The 19,339-nt window shown below is 48.0% G+C and overlaps 1 protein-coding gene across 1 annotated transcript in view; it reads left to right on the forward strand.

Moving 5' to 3' along the window:
• LOC144754342 (ficolin-2-like) overlaps positions 1–19,339 on the forward strand; it is a 182,545-nt gene that overhangs the window by 145,080 nt on the left and 18,126 nt on the right. Inside the window, exons 9-10 of the mRNA XM_078642031.1 lie at positions 6,974–7,103; positions 17,459–17,593. Coding sequence (XP_078498157.1) covers positions 6,974–7,103; positions 17,459–17,593 — 265 coding nt within the window. The remainder of the gene's footprint in view (positions 1–6,973; positions 7,104–17,458; positions 17,594–19,339) is intronic.

A 19,339-nucleotide genomic window follows, 5' to 3' on the forward strand; every position in this document is an offset into this window, starting at 1 on the left:
GGTAGCTACCATTGGTGGAGCAGGTGCAGTGGTAGTGTTGCTTAGCTATGATTGTGCAGCAGGTGCAGTGGCACCAGTGTGTGGCGTAGTTATCATTCGTGGAGCAGGTGAGGTGTTATCAGTGTTACTTAGCTATGATTGCGCAGCAGGTGTAGTACCACCAGTGTGGCCTAGCTACCATTGTGCAGTAGGTGCAGTGGGCCCAGGGTGGCATAGCACCATAGGTGGAGCAGTTGCAGTGGTAGTGTTGCTTAGCTATGATTGTGCAGCAGGTGCAGTGGCACCAGTGTGTGGTAGATGGCGTTGTGTAGCAGGTGTAGTGTTATCAGTGTTACTTAGCTATGATTGTGCAGCAGGTGCAGTGGCACCAGTGTGGCGTAGCTATCATTGGTGCTGCATGTGCAGTGGTACTGGTGAGTGGTAGCTACCATTGGTGGAGCAGGTGCAGTGGTAGTGTTGCTTAGCTATGATTGTGCAGCAGGTGCAGTGGCAACAGTGTGTGGCGTAGTTACCATTCGTGGAGCAGGTGAGGTGTTATCAGTGTTACTTAGCTATGATTGCGCAGCAGGTGTAGTACCACCAGTGTGGCGTAGCTACCATTGTGCAGTAGGTGCAGTGGCACCAGTGTGGCATAGCACCATAGGTGGAGCAGTTGCAGTGGTAGTGTTGCTTCCTGGGGGTTATTTAGGCGGAGCAGGAGCGCATTTCGCTGTGGGAAGGAGACAGTGGCAGTGTCTCCGACCCGCTTTGCAATTTGACCTGTCCTGGGCAGTAAGTGCTTGTTAGCGCTTAGTAAATCAGTGTTGTTGTGTTTTTAAAACTTGTAACTTGTATTTTTAAAATTTCATCTCCCCCCTGCACCACACGCCATTACTGATCACCGGAGCCGCCTCCCTGACACTCCTTGCGGGGACCTGCAGGCACTTCCGGTCGGACGGCACGAAGAGCGGGTAGCGCTCTAGTGTTTGACTTCCTGGGGGTTATTTAGGCGGAGCAGGAGCGCATTTCGCTGTGGGAAGGAGACAGTGGCAGTGTCTCCGACCCGCTTTGCAATTTGACCTGTCCTGGGCAGTAAGTGCTTGTTAGCGCTTAGTAAATCAGTGTTGTTGTGTTTTTAAAACTTGTAACTTGTATTTTTAAAATTTCATCTCCCCCCTGCACCACACGCCATTACTGATCACCGGAGCCGCCTCCCTGACACTCCTTGCGGGGACCTGCAGGCACTTCTGGTCGGACGGCACGAAGAGCGGGTAGCGCTCTAGTGTTTGACTTCCTGGGGGTTATTTAGCCCTCGCAGGATTACGAGCGCGCAGCGGGCGCGCGCAGCCCCGCCGAAGACCCGCCAAAGAGCTGCCTGTATGCGCCCGTCCGCGACAGGACGTGGCGTAGGGGCTAGGGCCCTTGTGGTATGGACCCCGCTATTGTAGGTACTCGTTTTATTTCGTATTCTGCTAGTTCTCTGCGCCAGTTTCGACCCACGCGCACCTGTGCTACACGATTACCCGGCAAGCTACTTGAGGGTTGCTTTTCTTGTCGACAATGTCGTTATCAATCAATGGTGCCAATTGACAGCTCTCACGCTAATGTTTCCATATCTACTTCCCCCACAGAACTTAAGTGTTTTCTCCTTAATGTACGGTCCCTTCCAAAACACCAACTTCAGATCTGGGATCTGATTTTTTCTAAGCAACCCGATATATGTTTCTTCACTGAAACGTGGATGAAACCCCATACTACCACTGCTATAACATTAGGGGTTCCAGTGGGTTATAAAATCATACACGTGGATAGGCCTATTAAAACTGGAGGAGGATTAGCTATCATTTTTAAAGACACCTTTAAGATAGCAATGATAGAACAGAGCTTTACCCCTCTTTTGGAAATCATGATATTTAAAATTAACTTGACAAGTAATATCTCATGGAAGGGCGCACTAACATATCGCCCACCGGGACAGAATCCAGATTTTGCTTTGTCTCTTCTGGAATTACTGGCCCCCCATGTTAGAGCTAAGGAGGACTTTCTTCTCCTTGGAGATTTTAATATACATATGGACAACCCTGAAGATCATGAATCTATACAATTAACAGCAGATCTGTCCAATCTTGGGTTAGAGATAAAAAATAGTGGGGCAACTCATACAGCTGGCCATACCCTTGACTCTATTTTTTCCAACTGCACTAAAATAAGGTGCCTCCCTGCTATAGAAATCCATTGGACCGATCACTTTTTGATTGAGTTCTATCTGGCAAGACCCACCAAACAACAATCTAGAACACCACCTCCTCCTATTTTACGTCGCCAATGGCATAAAATATCAGTTGAGAATCTGCGTGAACACTGGCAACAACCCCAATTCACCGAAGTAGACTCAGCTGAAGAGGCACTGGAAAAGTACAATAAATCTCTTAAGTCAGCTATTGATTCTCTCGCCCCGTTAAAACTTCATAAACAGTACCCTCCTACTAAACAAGAAAAGTGGTATACCCTTGACCTCAGGAAGGAAAAACAGAAATGTAGGAGGCTAGAAAAAGCATGGAGGAAATCAAAAAATGAGCAAGAAAGAAAAATGTTTTTAGAAACTCAGTCAAAGTATTATAAAAATATAAAGCTTGCAAGGAAAAATAATGTATCCCTACAACTAGAAGAGGCGGGTAACTGTCCGAGGGAATTATTTAAAATCTTGCTAAGTTTTGTAAAACCATCAGCTAGTGAGAGCCCTGATGATGCCTCACAGACATTGTGTGATGAGATCTCCATGTTCTTTGAGGACAAAATAAATCTGATTTATAACAAAATCTTGGCTTCACAAGGCACAGTAACAGGGCCCCCCCCCCATGTGCACTTCCTGCACAGACTAAAAACACCTTTCTTACTATTCCACCAGTTAGTGATTCAGATCTCCCACTCCTCATTAACCATATGAAAACTGGCTCCCCGAGTGATCACCTTCCTGCTAAAATGGTGGCCCCTTTAATTTCCATTTTGGGGCCCTCCATCCAGTCAGTTATGAACATCTCACTGACGAAAGGACAAGTCCCGAGAGAATGGAAGATAGCGGTGGTAAACCCTATCAGGAAGAAGGCGGCTTCCCCTTGGACAGACTTGTCCAATCTTCGGCCCATCTCCCTCCTACCCTACATCGGTAAGATGACGGAGAAGCACGTTAATACCCACCTATCGAATCACCTTGAAGCAACAGAAGGCCTGGACCCTTCTCAATCTGGGTTCAGACCAAACCACAGCACCGAATCGGCCCTACTAGAAGTGACCAATAACATCAGGTTGACACTGGATAGTGGGGGGTCTATGATTCTGGTGCTGTTGGATTTGTCTGCTGCTTTCGATACGGTGTCCCATGAAGTGCTTCTCGACCGTCTGAGGGGTGTAGGGTTGGGAGGGACGGCCCTGTCTTGGGTAGAAAGCTTCCTTTCCTGCCGCTCCCAAGACGTCAGGTTGGGCTCCCACAAATCCATCTCTAGGGAGCTCACCAGGGGTGTGCCACAGGGCTCATGTCTTAGCCCCACATTATTTAATGTGTATGTGGCCCCCCTGGCCGACTTAGTGAGGCCATATGAGTTTACCCCGATATCCTACGCTGATGACACCCAGCTGTTGTTCCCCTTTAAAACTTTCTCACCTGCCCTGCAAAAATCCTTTGCAGAAGGCATGAGGGCTGTGTCATGTTGGATGGCTGAGAACTGCCTGCAATGCAACGTGGGCAAAACAGAGGTTTTATTGTTTGGGGAGGCAGCAACATTATGGTCTGGGGAGTGGTGGCCCACAGAATTAGGACCAGTTCCTGTCCCAAAGCAGACTGTCAAAAACTTGGGGGTGTTATTCGATCAAGCCTTGACTTTTAAACATCATGTCAACCAAGTTGCGGGCACCTGTTTTAGAGCCATCGGACTTTTGAAAAGGGTGTTTCCCTCTATACCCGATGGTCACAGGAAAACCCTAGTCCAGGCACTAGTGATCAGTAGATTGGACTACTGCAATGGCCTTCTTTTGTCAACCAATGAAGGCCAATTAAACAAATTACAAGTAGTCCAAAATACGGCGGCGAGGTTAGTTCTCAATGTTCCATCTAGAACTCCCTCCCGCCCTCTACTAGCTAAACTCCACTGGTTGCCAGTGCGGCAACGCACGAAGTTCAAAATTCTGTGCACCATTCATAGGTGTCTGATAGGAAAGGGCCCTAAATATTTGACTAAAGCTTTCTTACCCAATGTGCCAGGCCGATCACTTCGATCGAGTAATCTTCACCTATTACAGGTCCCTAAAATAAAAAAATCTCGCCAGGGAGGTCGGGCTTTGGCACACACAGGACCCGTCCTTTGGAACTCCCTTCCCCTTCAACTCAAACTCATCACCAACCATTTATCCTTTCGCAAAATCCTTAAAACCCACCTTTTTACTACCAACTAATCAGCTTATGATTTACTATTTCTGTTTAGGACCAGGCGGGGGTCAAATATTCTTGTTCCATCACAAGCGCAGAGATATCCCTTCGGGGATCTAGTCAGGCGCTATAGAAGCACATAAAATAAATAAATAAATAAATAAATAAATAAATAAATAATAAATAGCTATGATTGTGCAGCAGGTGCAGTGGCACCAGTGTGTTGTAGATGGCGTTGTGTAGCAGGTGTAGTGTTATCAGTGTTACTTAGCTATGATTGTGCAGCAGGTGCAGTGGCACCAGTGTGGCGTAGCTATCATTGGTGCAGCATGTGCAGTGGTACCGGTGAGTGGTAGCTACCATTGGTGGAGCAGGTGCAGTGGTAGTGTTGCTTAGCTATGATTGTGCAGCAGGTGCAGTGGCACCAGTGTGTGGCGTAGTTACCATTCGTGGAGCAGGTGAGGTGTTATCAGTGTTACTTAGCTATGATTGCGCAGCAGGTGTAGTACCACCAGTGTGGCGTAGCTACCATTGTGCAGTAGGTGCAGTGGCACCAGTGTGGCATAGCATTATAGGTGGAGCAGTTGCAGTGGTAGTGTTGCTTAGCTATTATTGTGCAGCAGTGGCACCAGTGTGTGGTAGATGGTGTTGTGTAGCAGGTGTAGTGTTATCAGTGTTACTTAGCTATGATTGTGCAGCAGGTGCAGTGGCACCAGTGTGGCGTAGCTATCATTGGTGCAGCATGTGCAGTGCTACCGGTGAGTGGTAGCTACCATTGGTGGAGCAGGTGCAGTGGTAGTGTTGCTTAGCTATGATTGTGCAGCATGTGCAGTGGCACCAGTGTGTGGCGTAGTTACTATTCGTGGAGCAGGTGAGGTGTTATCAGTGTTACTTAGCTATGATTGCGCAGCAGGTGTAGTACCACCAGTGTGGCGTAGCTACCATTGTGCAGTAGGTGCAGTGGCACCAGTGTTGCATAGCATTATAGGTGGAGCAGTTGCAGTGGTAGTGTTGCTTAGCTATTATTGTGCAGCAGGTGCAGTGGCACCAGTGTGTGGTAGATGGCGTTCTGTAGCAGGTGTAGTGTTATCAGTGTTACTTAGCTATGATTGTGCAGCAGGTGCAGTGGCACCAGTGTGGCGTAGCTATGATTGGTGCAGCATGTGCAGAGGTACCGGTGAGTGGTAGCTACCATTGGTGGAGCAGGTGCAGTGGTAGTGCTGCTTAGCTATGATTGTGCAGCAGGTGCAGTGGCACCAGTGTGTGGCGTAGTTACCATTCATGGAGCAGGTGAGGTGTTATCAGTGTTACTTAGCTATGATTGCGCAGCAGGTGTAGTACCACCAGTGTGGCGTAGCTACCATTGTGCAGTAGGTGCAGTGGCACCAGTGTGGCATAGATTTATAGGTGGAGCAGTTGCAGTGGTAGTGTTGCTTAGCTATTATTGTGCAGCAGGTGCAGTGGCACCAGTGTGTGGTAGATGGCGTTGTGTAGCAGGTGTAGTGTTATCAGTGTTACTTAGCTATGATTGTGCAGCAGGTGCAGTGGCACCAGTGTGGCGTAGCGATCATTGGTGCAGCATGTACAGTGGTACCGGTGAGTGGTAGTTACCATTGGTGGAGCAGGTGCAGTGGTAGTGTTGCTTAGCTATGATTGTGCAGCAGGTGCAGTGGCACCAGTGTGTGGCGTAGTAACCATTCGTGGAGCAGGTGAGGTGTTATCAGTGTTACTTAGCTATGAATGCGCAGCAGGTGCAGTGGCACCAGTGTGGCGTAGCTATCATTGGTGCAGCATGTGCAGTGATACCGGTGAGTGGTAGCTACCATTGGTGGAGCTGGTGCAGTGGTAGTGTTGCTTAGCTATGATTGTGCAGCAGGTGCAGTGGCACCAGTGTGGCATAGCTATCATTGGTGCAGCATGTGCAGTGGTACCGGTGAGTGGTAGCTACCATTGGTGGAGCTGGTGCAGTGGTAGTGTTGCTTAGCTATGATTGTGCAGCAGGTGCAGTGGCACCAGTGTGGCGTAGCTATCCTTGGTGCAGCATGTGCAGTGGTACCGGTGATTGGTAGCTACCATTGGTGGAGCTGGTGCAGTGGTAGTGTTGCTTAGCTATGATTGTGCAGCAGGTGCAGTGGCACCAGTGTGTGGCGTAGTTACCATTCGTGGAGCAGGTGAGGTGTTATCAGTGTTACTTAGCTATGATTGCACAGCAGGTGTAGTACCACCAGTGTGGCGTAGCTACCATTGTGCAGCAGGTGCAGTGGCACCAGTGTGGCATAGTCACACACACCACCAGCCATCAGTGCACGGCATCAATTGTTAACGCATCCACAATTAACTATTGTAGCAATCTCAGTATGGTACACTTTACTTTTAAACATATTCATGTAAAGCACAGCATGCCACCATTGCTACAATTCAAATCTAACCCACATAATTCCACTACACACCACATGCACACACTCCATAACACATGGCGAAAAGACATTGCCATTTACAATGCCATTAGCTCAAACTCAAATAAATCCGAGCCCGATTGCATTTCCAATGCATGTTCCTTTTTCCTTTCAGGTGTTCCAGAGACGGGTGGATGGCTCAGTGGATTTCTTTCGGGACTGGAAGACATATAAGCAAGGCTTTGGCAACCGACTGACAGAGTTCTGGTTGGGAAACGATAATCTTCACTATCTAACATCACATGGTATTGTATTAGTCACTCACATTGGATTTTGCTGATGTATTTGCTGTTCCTTTCCATCATATCCTACCTGAATAGCTGGCTTGTGTTCATTCAATAGGGAGGGTTTGCCAAGACTCAAGGCTACATCTAGAAGTTGGGTAGCAGAGGATACCCAGGCAAGGGACACACAGTGATCACATGGTACAATAAGCATTGGAAAGCCAATAGGTCTTTCGTAGGTGTATTTGGTTTGAAGAAAAGCGGAGGCAGCACCAGGGTTGAAGTCACACTTCAGCCAGTATGGTCATTTAAAATTTCTTTATTCCTCTTAGCATAACAAAACAGAACAACAGCCAATGTGTTTCGTTTCCTTTATCGGAACTTCATCAGGGCAAAAAGGGTATTGGATGGATGACGTTCCAATTGATGAATCACGGGCGATAATTAGCCAAATTAGACTGACAAAGTGGAAAGAAAAATCTGTATAAGACGCCCATCCTTCAATGTAAAGGAGGTTATGGTAAACCGCAATTGTTGGGTTCGAAACACTCTGAGAATGGAAAAGGGGCGACCGCTCGGTCCCCCGAACGTATGGATGGGTGCCCCGAACCTCCCGGCAAACCATTTTGGGCGGGTTGGGCGTAGCCCGGCTGGTATGCCCGAAGTGGCGTAGCCGGGGCGCGCCTTCCCCCGCCCGAGAGGGGTTGTTCTAGACACCTCGACGGAAGACCACGCCCCGTAGGCGTATCGGGGACGGGTACACGCCCTCCCACAGAAGAATAAAGGAGCGGGAATCCAGAAGATCGTCCTCTTGTTCCTCGGATCGGAAGGCTGCACCCACTCGTTGCTCGTGAGCCCTCGACGGAACAAGCAGCAATTTTGAACGTGGTAATCCTGTTTTTTCTCTTTCAGTTTCGAAGGACCTTGTGGATCGACCAAGGGCGGAGGACTCGAAACCATGCCTAGCAAGAAAGCAGGAAAGGGTTCCGAGACGGAAAGGGTGTTACGCCTGTTGTCGAACCGGATGGCTTGTATGGACCGAAAGCTCGGTCAGGTCCAATCACTCGGTAGAGGTTTGGCGGAGGTGAAGAAGCAATTGGCCGCATTGAATGACCCAAGTCAGCCGAAAAAGGTAATAGGCCCGGCCTTGCCGGGAGTTGTCCCCGGGGTTAGAGGGAAGCGGGTAAAGGAGAGGGCTGTTTCGGGGGGGGGTCCCAGTCTCAGAGGTACCCCCTATCACCCCCCTCGTACCGGCTGAGAACCCAGATTTAGGCCAGCCGATCCCGGTGGTGATAACCCCGGCCGAGGATGATGAGATGCCCCCAGAATTGGCCGCACAGTTGACGGCATGGCTTAAGTCGAAGGTGGGGGGCACAGTGAGCCCGGGAGATCCGGCCGAAGAAGCCAGAGTACTAATAAAGCAGTTACGGCAATCGAGAGATGTCGCAAAGGCGAGTGTTCCTCTTGTTCCCCCACAGGTGGCACCTGGAGTACCAGCAGCTGGTCAAGAAAAGACGGCGGCAGCAACGGCCGATCCGGGTAAGCTCGCATTGCCAATGGTGGGGGAGGGCTCAATACACTCAAGGCGGGAAGAGGTTGCACAGCACATTCCCATGGCCACGAAAGAGTTAATATGGGGAGACAAGTATGTCAACATGTTTTCATTGTTAACCGACCATCGCGAGATGGAGTATGCTAAAACGCAGAAAGATTTGTGGCACCCGAGTGTCTGGCGCGCCAAGATGGCCGAGTTCAGGGTGGACGAGACAGTGACGAACTGGGTTAAGGCCTTCTCTATATTTACCGCAGTCATGGGGGAACGTAAACCTGAGGTTATGACTGAGTTGGTTTGCTATCAGAATCGCATTATGGATTTTCATTCAATGTATGAGGGAGAAGAATGGAAAGGCTATGACATGAAGTTCCGTAAAGCAAAAGAATATGATGCTTCTTTGTCTTGGGATTGTTTGGACTCGGTGTCATGGCACAAGCAACTCCTGCCAGGGGCGACAGGTACGTCCTCGCCGGGCGGGAGCGGGTCCGGAGTGGTCCGCCAAAAGCCCGGGGTGCCCTTTCGAGCAGGCACAGGTGGGGGCTACCAGCCTAGAGTTGGCGGGAATGGCGGAAAAGGGGGGGTCTGTTGGGGCTTCAATCGAGGCAACTGTAACAGACCACAGGGGACATGCAAGTTTAAGCATGTGTGTGCCGGCTGTGGGAATTCCTCACACCCGGAAAGTGCATGTAGATCAAAAAATGGCGGGACGGGGGGAAAAGGTGGGTCTAAGCAGGAGTGAGGTAGACCTTAGTGACCGATTGCCCACACCCATTGATCTCATGGTTATGATTCCGTGGTTAAACAAATACCCTGATCATGTATCCGCTGGGGTGTTGAGGAAGGGATTCTTACATGGCTTCCACATCCCAGTGGGGGATTTTCGGGGGAACTCCTTTTGTAGAAACCAGTTATCGGTACAGCACAACCCTGGCGTGGCAGAAAAGAAAATAGCAAAAGAAGTCAGTTTAGGGCGAGTGGCTGGGCCCTTTCATCGCCCGCCGGTGGCCGAGTTCATCTGTTCCCCGTTAGGGGTTGTCCCGAAGAAAGATCCCGGGGAGTTTAGACTCATACATAACCTTTCTGCTCCTAGGGGTTCCTCGGTGAATGATGCCATTGACCCAGAAGTTTGTTCAGTACGATATGCATCGTTCGACAATGCCGTGGCCATGTTGAACCACCTGGGCCCTGGGGCGCTGATGGCGAAATGTGATATCGAATCAGCGTTCCGGTTGCTTCCGGTGCACCCGCAGGATCAGCGCCTGCTAGGTTTTTCATTTCAAGGAAGTTATTACATGGATAAATGCATGCCCATGGGTTGCTCCATTTCTTGTGCTTATTTTGAAATGTTTAGCTGTTTTTTGGAATGGGCCTTCACCGAGGCCACAGGGCATAGACATGTTATGCATTATCTGGATGACTTCCTGTTCTTGGGGGCAGCTGGTGATACGAACTGCGCACAGGCGCTGCATGATTTCTGCATCCTCATGTGTGAATTTGGGGTCCCATTGGCACCAGGTAAGACGGTTGGACCATCTACTTCACTGGAGTTTCTGGGAATTGAACTCGATTCTGTGGAGGGGTGTTTCCGATTACCAATGGAAAAGGTGGTCAAGTTCCGGGCTTCCTTGATGCAATGCCTGGATGGGGAGAAAGTGACCCTGCACCAGTTACAACAAACGGTGGGTCAGCTTAATTTTGCCTTGAGGGTGATGCCTATGGCCCGCCCCTTTTCGCGCTCTATCGCGCAAGCAATGGTAGGTCTCAAAGAGGGTCACCACCGTACGAGACTGTCGGGGGAGGTTCGCCAGGATATGCGGATTTGGTTGGCATTTCTGGCGGACTTCAACGGTCGAGTCGTGTGGAACTCCCCGCCAGAGTCTTCGGAGGAACTAGGTCTATGGACCGACTCGGCTGGGAGCGTGGGTTTTGGTGCCATCTTGGGTAATCGATGGTCGGCACGAACGTGGCCAACATGGTGGCACTCCAACGGTCTCACAGGTAACATTGGGTTCCTGGAGTTATTCCCCATCTGGGTTGCTCTGATGACATGGACTGACGACTTCAGGGACCGCTCGGTGGTGTTTTGGTCTGATAATATGACTGTTGTCGAGTGTATTAACCAACAGGCAGCACGCTGCAAATTGATCCTAAGATTGTTGAAAGAAATTGTGCTGCTTTGCATGAGATGGAATGTACAGTTCAGGGCGAAACATGTGCCAGGTGTACTGAATCATGTGGCTGATGCACTCTCTCGTTCACATATGCAGGCATTCAGGGGTTATCTGCCCACTGCGGACCTAGAGGCAGCACCATTCCCCGAAGCAATGTGGCTAATCGGTGCCCCGGATTACAAGACCTCGTGGCAGCGAGTCTAGCCCCCAGGACGAGGAAAGCATACGAAGGAGCGTTTCGTTCCTATTGCACATATTTGGGTCCCACAGAGAGTCGGAACTGGGGTCAGGAGGAATCCTTCCTGGGGTACCTGATTGCACTGCACAGAGAGGGCCGATCAGTGGCAACGGCCAGTAGGCATAGGGCGGCCATTTCCTTCATGGCCCAGGTACATGGAATAAGGGACCCTACGGGTTCCTTTTTGGTGAAGAAAGCCCTTCGCGGCTGGAAGCGCCTTGAGGGTTGCAAGCAAGATACGAGGCACCCGATTGGCTTAGACAGACTGTCTCTGCTTTTGGCAAAGCTGGATGAGACGTGTTCCTCTTATTTTGAAGCAGTTCTGTTCCGGGCAGCGTTCACATTGGCATTCCATGGGGCTATGAGGGTGAGCGAACTTGTCGCTAGGAACAAGAAAGATATGGAGGGAGGCTTGTGCAGGGATCACATCCAAATAAGGGGTGATTCGATGGTAATCGTGATAGCCAGGTCCAAGACTGACCAGGGGGCTATGGGAAATAGTGTTGTCGTACAGCGCAAACGTGGGTCCCCCATCTGCCCGTTGAAGTGCGTGGAAGACTATTTGGCGCTAAGAGCGGCCGCATGGGGGGGGAGTTTGCTCCGACATATGGATGGCACCCCACTGACGAGATTTCAGTTTCAGAGGGTACTAGCACTGGCAATTGCTGATGCGGGCATGGACCCGTGCGATTTTGGGTCCCACTCCTTTAGGATAGGGGCTGCTACAGAGGCTACAGCCAGGGGTCAGAGTGCTGAGGAAGTGAAACAATTGGGCCGTTGGTCCTCGAATTGCTTCAAGAGGTATGTGCGATTGCACATGTTGTGAGTGATCAATTGACATGCACTCACTGTTTTCTGTCTTTGTTTACTTTACAGTTTCGCGAGCCTGCCACGCGGGGCGGAATTTGAGGTCGACCCAGCATCAGGAGACCAGCGGTCAGAGGCCACCGACTGGAGAGAGGATGGTATGGGTCGTGGGCCACTCATACGTGAGGCGCGCCGGCGACGTATTCAAGGAGAGGTGACGTGATTCACGCACCTGGGGAATACGGGTTCAGAGTGGCCTTCCATGGGAAGGGTGGGCTCAATTTTGACAACTTTGAGCCATTTTTCGAGGGACTTCTAGGGCGGCATAGGTCACCGCCATCTGTAGTCATAGTACACCTGGGAGGCAACGACTTGGTGACACTGGGTAGACGAGTGTTACTTGAACGAGTTTTGTCGGCTGTTAGCTGGTTGGCTAAAAGAGTCCCGGGGTGCACGATTGCCTGGTCCCACATGATTCCTAGAAGGAGGTGGCAGGGGGGCCTTTCGATGTCAGCACTGAACCATTCAGTTAAACGGGTCAATAATAAAATTGGTAGATTGTTCCGTTCTGCACAGTTGCATAACATTCCTCATGGGTGTATTCGTGGTGATCATATGTATCTGAACGATGGGGTTCACCTGTCCAGGGTGGGGAATGACTTACTCATAGGAGACTTCATTTCATGGCTAAGGGGTTTGAGGAAGCATGACCTTTAGGAGGAGTTGGGGGGACCGGATAGTCGGTCAACTATCCGGTCTGTGGCGGTAAGGTCATGATCGGTGAGCAGTTATTTCAAGGTCCCTAGAGTGGGGCGCCACCCACAATGGATGGGAGCACCCGGGGGAAAACGGCCATTGGCCCCTTCCACGGGGAGGCGGCACCCACTAAGGATGGGGCGCCTATGGGGAGATGGCCATGGGCCCCTCCCAGGGGGGGAGGCGGTTAGATGCCCCTCCTACTAATTTCCCGGGGGCCGGATATCCGCGACGGCGGATAGAGAGTGTGGGGATGGGGGGAGAGTCCACGCTGTCCTTCCTACAGAGACCTCATACGGGAACTCGGACGACCTTTAAGATGGCGTCGAGTAGTAAGGGGGCCCCCACCACGACAAGGGAAGTTACAGTTGGCAATGAGGGTAGAGCCCTCTGCGCATGCGCCGCTCACACAGTGAGGGCGGGAGTCTGGTAGTAGGGATCTGACACCGGTTAAGACCTTGCCGTTGGCCCTTAATGCTAGGATGTACAATTTGAGTTAGAGTGTATGCATTTTCAGGATGTTAGCCAAAAGTACATGACTGCATCGAAATGTAATAAATGACAAATTGTACATAATGCATAATGATAAAACTTTTATTTAATGTTTTAAATTTTGTTTCATATTTTAATAAATACGGCCGGGAGGGTGACTCCCTCCCGCCTTCCAAAAAGTTCAACTATTGTCCGACTTCCCATCCTTGGGGATATGTGTTGGGAGGGGGTGGCGGGCATCCCGGCCATATGGAAAAGGGGCGACCGCTCGGTCCCCCCGAACGTATGGATGGGTGCCCCGAACCTCCCGGCAAACCATTTTGGGCGGGGTGGGCGTAGCCCGGCTGGTATGCCCGAAGTGGCGTAGCCGGGGCGCGCCTTCCCCCGCCCGAGAGGGGTTGTTCTAGACACCTCGACGGAAGACCACGCCCCGTAGGCGTATCGGGGACAGGTACACGCCCTCCCACAGAAGAATAAAGGAGCGGGAATCCAGAAGATCGTCCTCTTGTTCCTCGGATCGGAAGGCTGCACCCACTCGTTGCTCGTGAGCCCTCGACGGAACAAGCAGCAATTTTGACCCACCCACCAGCCCCTTATAGCAAGTGTTTGGAGGAAATAAAGTTTTATGAGTGATGAAGGTATAGGCCTCTTTTTCCTTGGTGAGAGAATGAAGGAACGTTGAGAATAAAGATTTGAATTTTTCATTGCAGAAATGTCTTCTTGCAGGAAAGAGCAGTTGATAACACAGTAAGATGATGTGGAATTTTCTTTCCTTAGTAGGTAAACAACTGTCATATTTATTTGTCGGGCGGTAAGGTCATGATCGGTGAGCAGTTATTTCAAGGTCCCTAGAGTGGGGCGCCACCCACAATGGATGGGAGCGCTCGGGGGAAGACGGCCATTGGCCCCTTCCACGGGGAGGCGGCACCCACTAAGGATGGGGCGCCTATGGGGAGATGGCCATGGGCCCCTCCCAGGGGGGGAGGCGGTTAGATGCCCCTCCTACTAATTTCCCGGGGGCCGGATATCCGCGACGGCGGATAGAGAGTGTGGGGATGGGGGGAGAGTCCACGCTGTCCTTCCTACAGAGACCTCATACGGGAACTCGGACGACCCTTAAGATGGCGACGAGTAGTAAGGGGGCCCCCACCACGACAAGGGAAGTTACAGTTGGCAATGAGGGTAGAGCCCTCTGCGCATGCGCCGCTCACACAGTGAGGGCGGGAGTCTGGTAGTAGGGATCTGACACCGGTTAAGACCTTGCCGTTGGCCCTTAATGCTAGGATGTACAATTTGAGTTAGAGTGTATGCATTTTCAGGATGTTAGCCAAAAGTACATGACTGCATCGAAATGTAATAAATGACAAATTGTACATAATGCATAATGATGAAACTTTTATTTAATGTTTTACATTTTGTTTCATATTTTAATAAATACGGCCGGGAGGGTGACTCCCTCCCGCCTTCCAAAAAGTTCAACTATTGTCCGACTTCCCATCCTTGGGGATATGTGTTGGGAGGGGGTGGCGGGCATCCCGGCCATATTACAGGGGATGAGTATACCAAAACCCACGGTACAGGAAAGCAGCCGTTTTATACGGATGACCGATTTTATTTTAGTTGGTTTCTACCTTCTAGTTACTATATCATCATTGTGAATGCAGACACACAAAAAATCTTCATTTGAGCGGAATTTTCTTTGGAATCCCTGGACATTGGAAATATTTGGATTGTATTACCAAATAGAATTGTTCTGGTTAACTCAGAGTGACCCACCACTTGAAATAGAACTCAGCTTTAACCCAGTTCCACTTGTACACATAAATGGAACTATTTTTGGACCCCGTGAATACTGGATGCATACAGCCCAGATTATCATACCAAAGTCGTGTTGGATAATCCTGAGTGAGCTATGGCAGTAAACAGAATCAAGCTGTAATAGTGTGGTGACGTTTTTTAGAAACCGGATTCTACTTTGTCCGTCTAATTTGGCTTTCTACCACCCTGATTCATCAATTGGAACGTGGTCCATTCAATAAACTTTTTGCCCTGATGAAGTTCCGATAAAGGGAACGAAACATGTTGACTGTTGTCCTGTTTTGTTATGCAAAGAAGAATAAAAGAATTTGAAATGATCATACTGGCTGAAGTGTGACTTCATCCCTGGTGCTGCCTCCTCTTTTCTTCAAAGTTTTATCTCGGGATTTCCAGTGGGACCTAACTGCAGCAGGTCTCGGAGGTGATTGGCACAGGACTTGATTATTTAGTGGACTTTAAGATTGACGTGCTTAACATGTAGTCAGATGCAGGATCAATAGTGTTTGGTTAGGTGTATTTGGTTTGTTCATGCCTATTCCAACAGATGCCCCCCATTTATGTGAACACACAGTGGCCATCTTAGAAAAGCATTTCCTTTAAAAAGCATTACAAGATGGCCAGTGTGCATGTGCACAAATGTTGGCCCTTGCATGCATGTAATCACAGGTATGGTATTCATCTTGAAGTTATTTTTGGTGGCTGTGCATACTACGCATGACAGCCATCTTAGAGGGATTGCCAAGATGGCCCCTGTGCATGCAAGCTAATCATTTAAAGATGACCATCCACCAGTGCAGTAGTGAATTATGAATAAAGAGAGAATGGGAGTCTCTTGGGTGAATATTTTAGTAAAGAAAGCAGGAAACAAGGGGCACAGGGAGAGAAGGGGTGAGAACTTTGTTCCTCGTGCATTTCAATTTGCTTATGCAGTCGAGGAAGGATACACCTCAGACAATCAAGACACATTGAGACCGAATTGCTCAATGAGAGAGACAAACATAGGAATTAGTAGGAAAGCCATACAATTAGGAGCAAATAGACAAGAAAGTCATCAAATCATGAGAATGGAGTAGACACAATGTGGTTTTTAATTTTATGTTGGGTACAAAAGTTCTTTTGCTAGCTATCTGTACCAGAGACCTAAAAAGCAGCTCATCAGGATTATCCCCAAAATGGCAGAGAGGTGTGAACAGGGGGCACAGAACTAGATACAGCAGATCCTCCTGGCAGAGTCATCAATTACTGTGTCAGGTGAAAGGGCAGGGGAAATGTTCATTTGCATAAGAGCCCCCTGAAAGGCTTGAAAGTCACCAAGAGACTTAAAAAGTATAGATGGGTGAAATTGCATATTTGTTTCCTGCAAAATGTGGCAGTTTTTTGGGGAAAGTATGTTTCTAGAGAGAAATATGGTATTCAGGTATCTCAAATCATGTTTTCACTGTCAATATGGTGCCAGGAGAATAGTTCGAGTAAAGATAATTTCTGCCCAAAGGAGTCTATTGTGTGATAAATTGAACATGAGATAAAAACGTTCAAATAATTTCGGAAATTTTGCATAATGAGAAATTAGGGAATTACACAAATTTCACCAGCTTAATCAATTTTCAAATGTAACATTGTATGACAAGCTGCATATCTTTGGTAATGTGACTAAGGAAAGCTTGTCAGAAGGAAAGTGTGTATGATCTTGTTGGCTCTTTCGTAAGGGGCGATTGAGGGGTAGCAAGCGCTATATAAATTGTATTGTATTGTATTGTAATTGCATTTATACAGTGCTTACTACCCCTGATGAGGCGTCGAACCCTTTTCCCTTCTCTATCCCTCCACAATCCTTCTCAATCCAAATACCCGACTAACATATCCACCACTCAAATTACTTTCCGATTTTTACTATTCTAATTCTCCACTAATCCTTTATGGGTTCCGGAGTAGCGTGCTACTCGCTGAAAAAGCCTTGTCAGGGGTAGTAAGCACTATATAAATGCACTTACAATTAGATAGACAGGTTACCAAAAAAAGAGTTATTTTATCTTTTCCCTGTGCTTCATGCATTAATCACCTTACCATCCTCAGACAGATGTGAAGTTGCTCATAGAACGAGGATAATTGAGGTTCCAAAGAGAGTGAGGCTACAAGCATATCATGGTCTCAGAAAAGGAATAGAAAAATTAAAAGGGATGGCTAAGCCATACGTAGCAAGTGTGGCTTTATCGCCTATGATAAAACATTTAAATGCAAATGTGGAGGTACATGAATTGCAACACAGTAAAACGAATTGCTAAGTGTTTCTCATTCTCAGCTCCTTGTATTGACAGTCTGGTACAAGGAAGGATCAGGTATATTAGTGTGCTGGCTTTCAGCAAGCAAAAGTCTTAGGTGTTGTCTTTCAATCGGCTCCGATCTGAACAAAAGCTAAATGATTCCAGGCGTGCTTAGAATAAGCTGTCTTTCTTGCTGCAAGTTTGTCGTTTGAGATGGATGGGTGGCCTGGCCTAGTTGGTGCCTGTTTGCACATAATTCATCAGTTTTGTTTTAACAGGGACTAATGAGCTTCGCGTTGATCTTACGGATTTCGAGAGGAACCGCTCGTTTGCCAAATACAGCGCCTTCAAAATCGCAGGAGAATCTGAAAAGTATAAACTGATATATGAGACTTTTACAGGTGGCAATGCAGGTGAGCTATTGTGCAATCCGTATTTGAAAATTGAATGTAAATAAACAAAGCAAAAAATGTACCTCATGGTTCGTATGCACAAATGCTCTCCTTGATGGCGCAAGTAAAGTGGACTTTTGGTTATGAAACACGATAGACACAGACAGGCCAACTCAGTCTCTGTGACGTCACGCAGCGAGTACCTAGCTTTAACCGGTGCACCTAGCTTTGGGATGTTTTACTGGACATTGCTGTTTGTAACTTTCCACATATGCACTTTAGTAATTCGTTAACTGGACAATGTAATCTGCCAATTTGCACACATGCACCTTTTGATGTCGCAGGTAAAGTGGATATTCGTGCATGACACGTGAAAGTCTCAAACGAGTATCTGTGATATCATGCAGCGAGTGCTCAGCGTTAACTGGTGCACATTTTGTGATACCTTTACTGGATATTGCTGTTTATAACTTTGTTGGCCTGCATTTTCTTAAAGGGACCATTAGGCGTTTACGCTGCAGCACTTTACTGGGAAACGGCCTTTACAACGAAGCCGTTTCCACGTAATCTTTAACCACGCATGCAGTACAACGCATGCGTGGTTACCACTAATGCCTTTACCACGCATGCCTTTACTACGATGTTTGTAGTAAAAGCATATGTGAAAAAGGTAAAAAAAATAAAGGGGGGGCTTGGGGGGGTCTCCCCCCCCAAATAAAACAACTCACCATAAGTCACGTCAGCATCATAGTCGTTTAAGAGAAATCGGGAAAAAAATGCCGTTTTCTCTTAACGACATATGACGTCACCACGCTAATAGTCGAGGAAATGATTATGCGTGGTAAACGAATTCCGTTGTAACGCATGCGTGGTAAAGGCATGCGTTGCAACGGAATTCGTTGTATCATCATATATTCCACTTTACTGTGCTATTTTTAATAATCTTTCAATAGTTTTAGTACAGATGAGTTTGATTGAACATCGGATTAAACCAGCTTTTACTCTCCCCTTAGTTTAAACAACACAGAGTATTAGAAGGGGGAAAACGAGTTGAATGCCCAACTGAGAAATTCCTTTTAATTATATTAACGTAATTGTGGTAATCGTATCCTTTCTCTTGCTTGTATGTTTATTAAAGAACATGGAATTGTCTCTGCCATTGGAATTTATCTATGTCATGTAGAATTCACTGATGTAATGTTTGGCAAGTTAGAATTCATTGATGTAAGAGCTTTGTTTGAATTGAGGCAGAAGAGGTTGGAGATTGCTAGAGCTGGACGCGTTGCCTCTTGCACCAGTGGGTCGTTTTATGGCTCTTAAATAAATACCTATTTTTTTATATACTTGCTGACTCCATCGCTTCTTTACAATGGCAACGAGTTGCTAGTGCCTACCCACTGTGCTTTATTTTTTTTCCTGAAAATTAAGGGGCATATTAGCAAGAACCTCGTTAAAATTATCGCCGTTTTAGCGGCATGAAACTGCTGCTAAAATGGTGATAATGGGCTTGCTAATTTGCGTTCTAGAATTCCAATAGAAGCCCAGGTTAGATGTGCATGACATCTAACCTGGGCTTCTATTGGAATTATATAACAGATATTAGCAAGCCCATTATCGCTGTTTTAGCGGCAGTTTTCTGCCGCTATAATGGCGATAATTTTAGCGAGATTCTTGCTAATATGCCCCTAAATTTTTAAGAAGAATGCTTTCAGTCTACTTCACTCTCAAGAGATAATTTTATTGTGATTTACGCATTTTTCGGAATTT

Source organism: Lissotriton helveticus, chromosome 5_1 (genome assembly GCF_964261635.1).
Source record: "Lissotriton helveticus chromosome 5_1, aLisHel1.1, whole genome shotgun sequence".
In the NCBI taxonomy this organism is placed as follows: domain Eukaryota; kingdom Metazoa; phylum Chordata; class Amphibia; order Caudata; family Salamandridae; genus Lissotriton; species Lissotriton helveticus.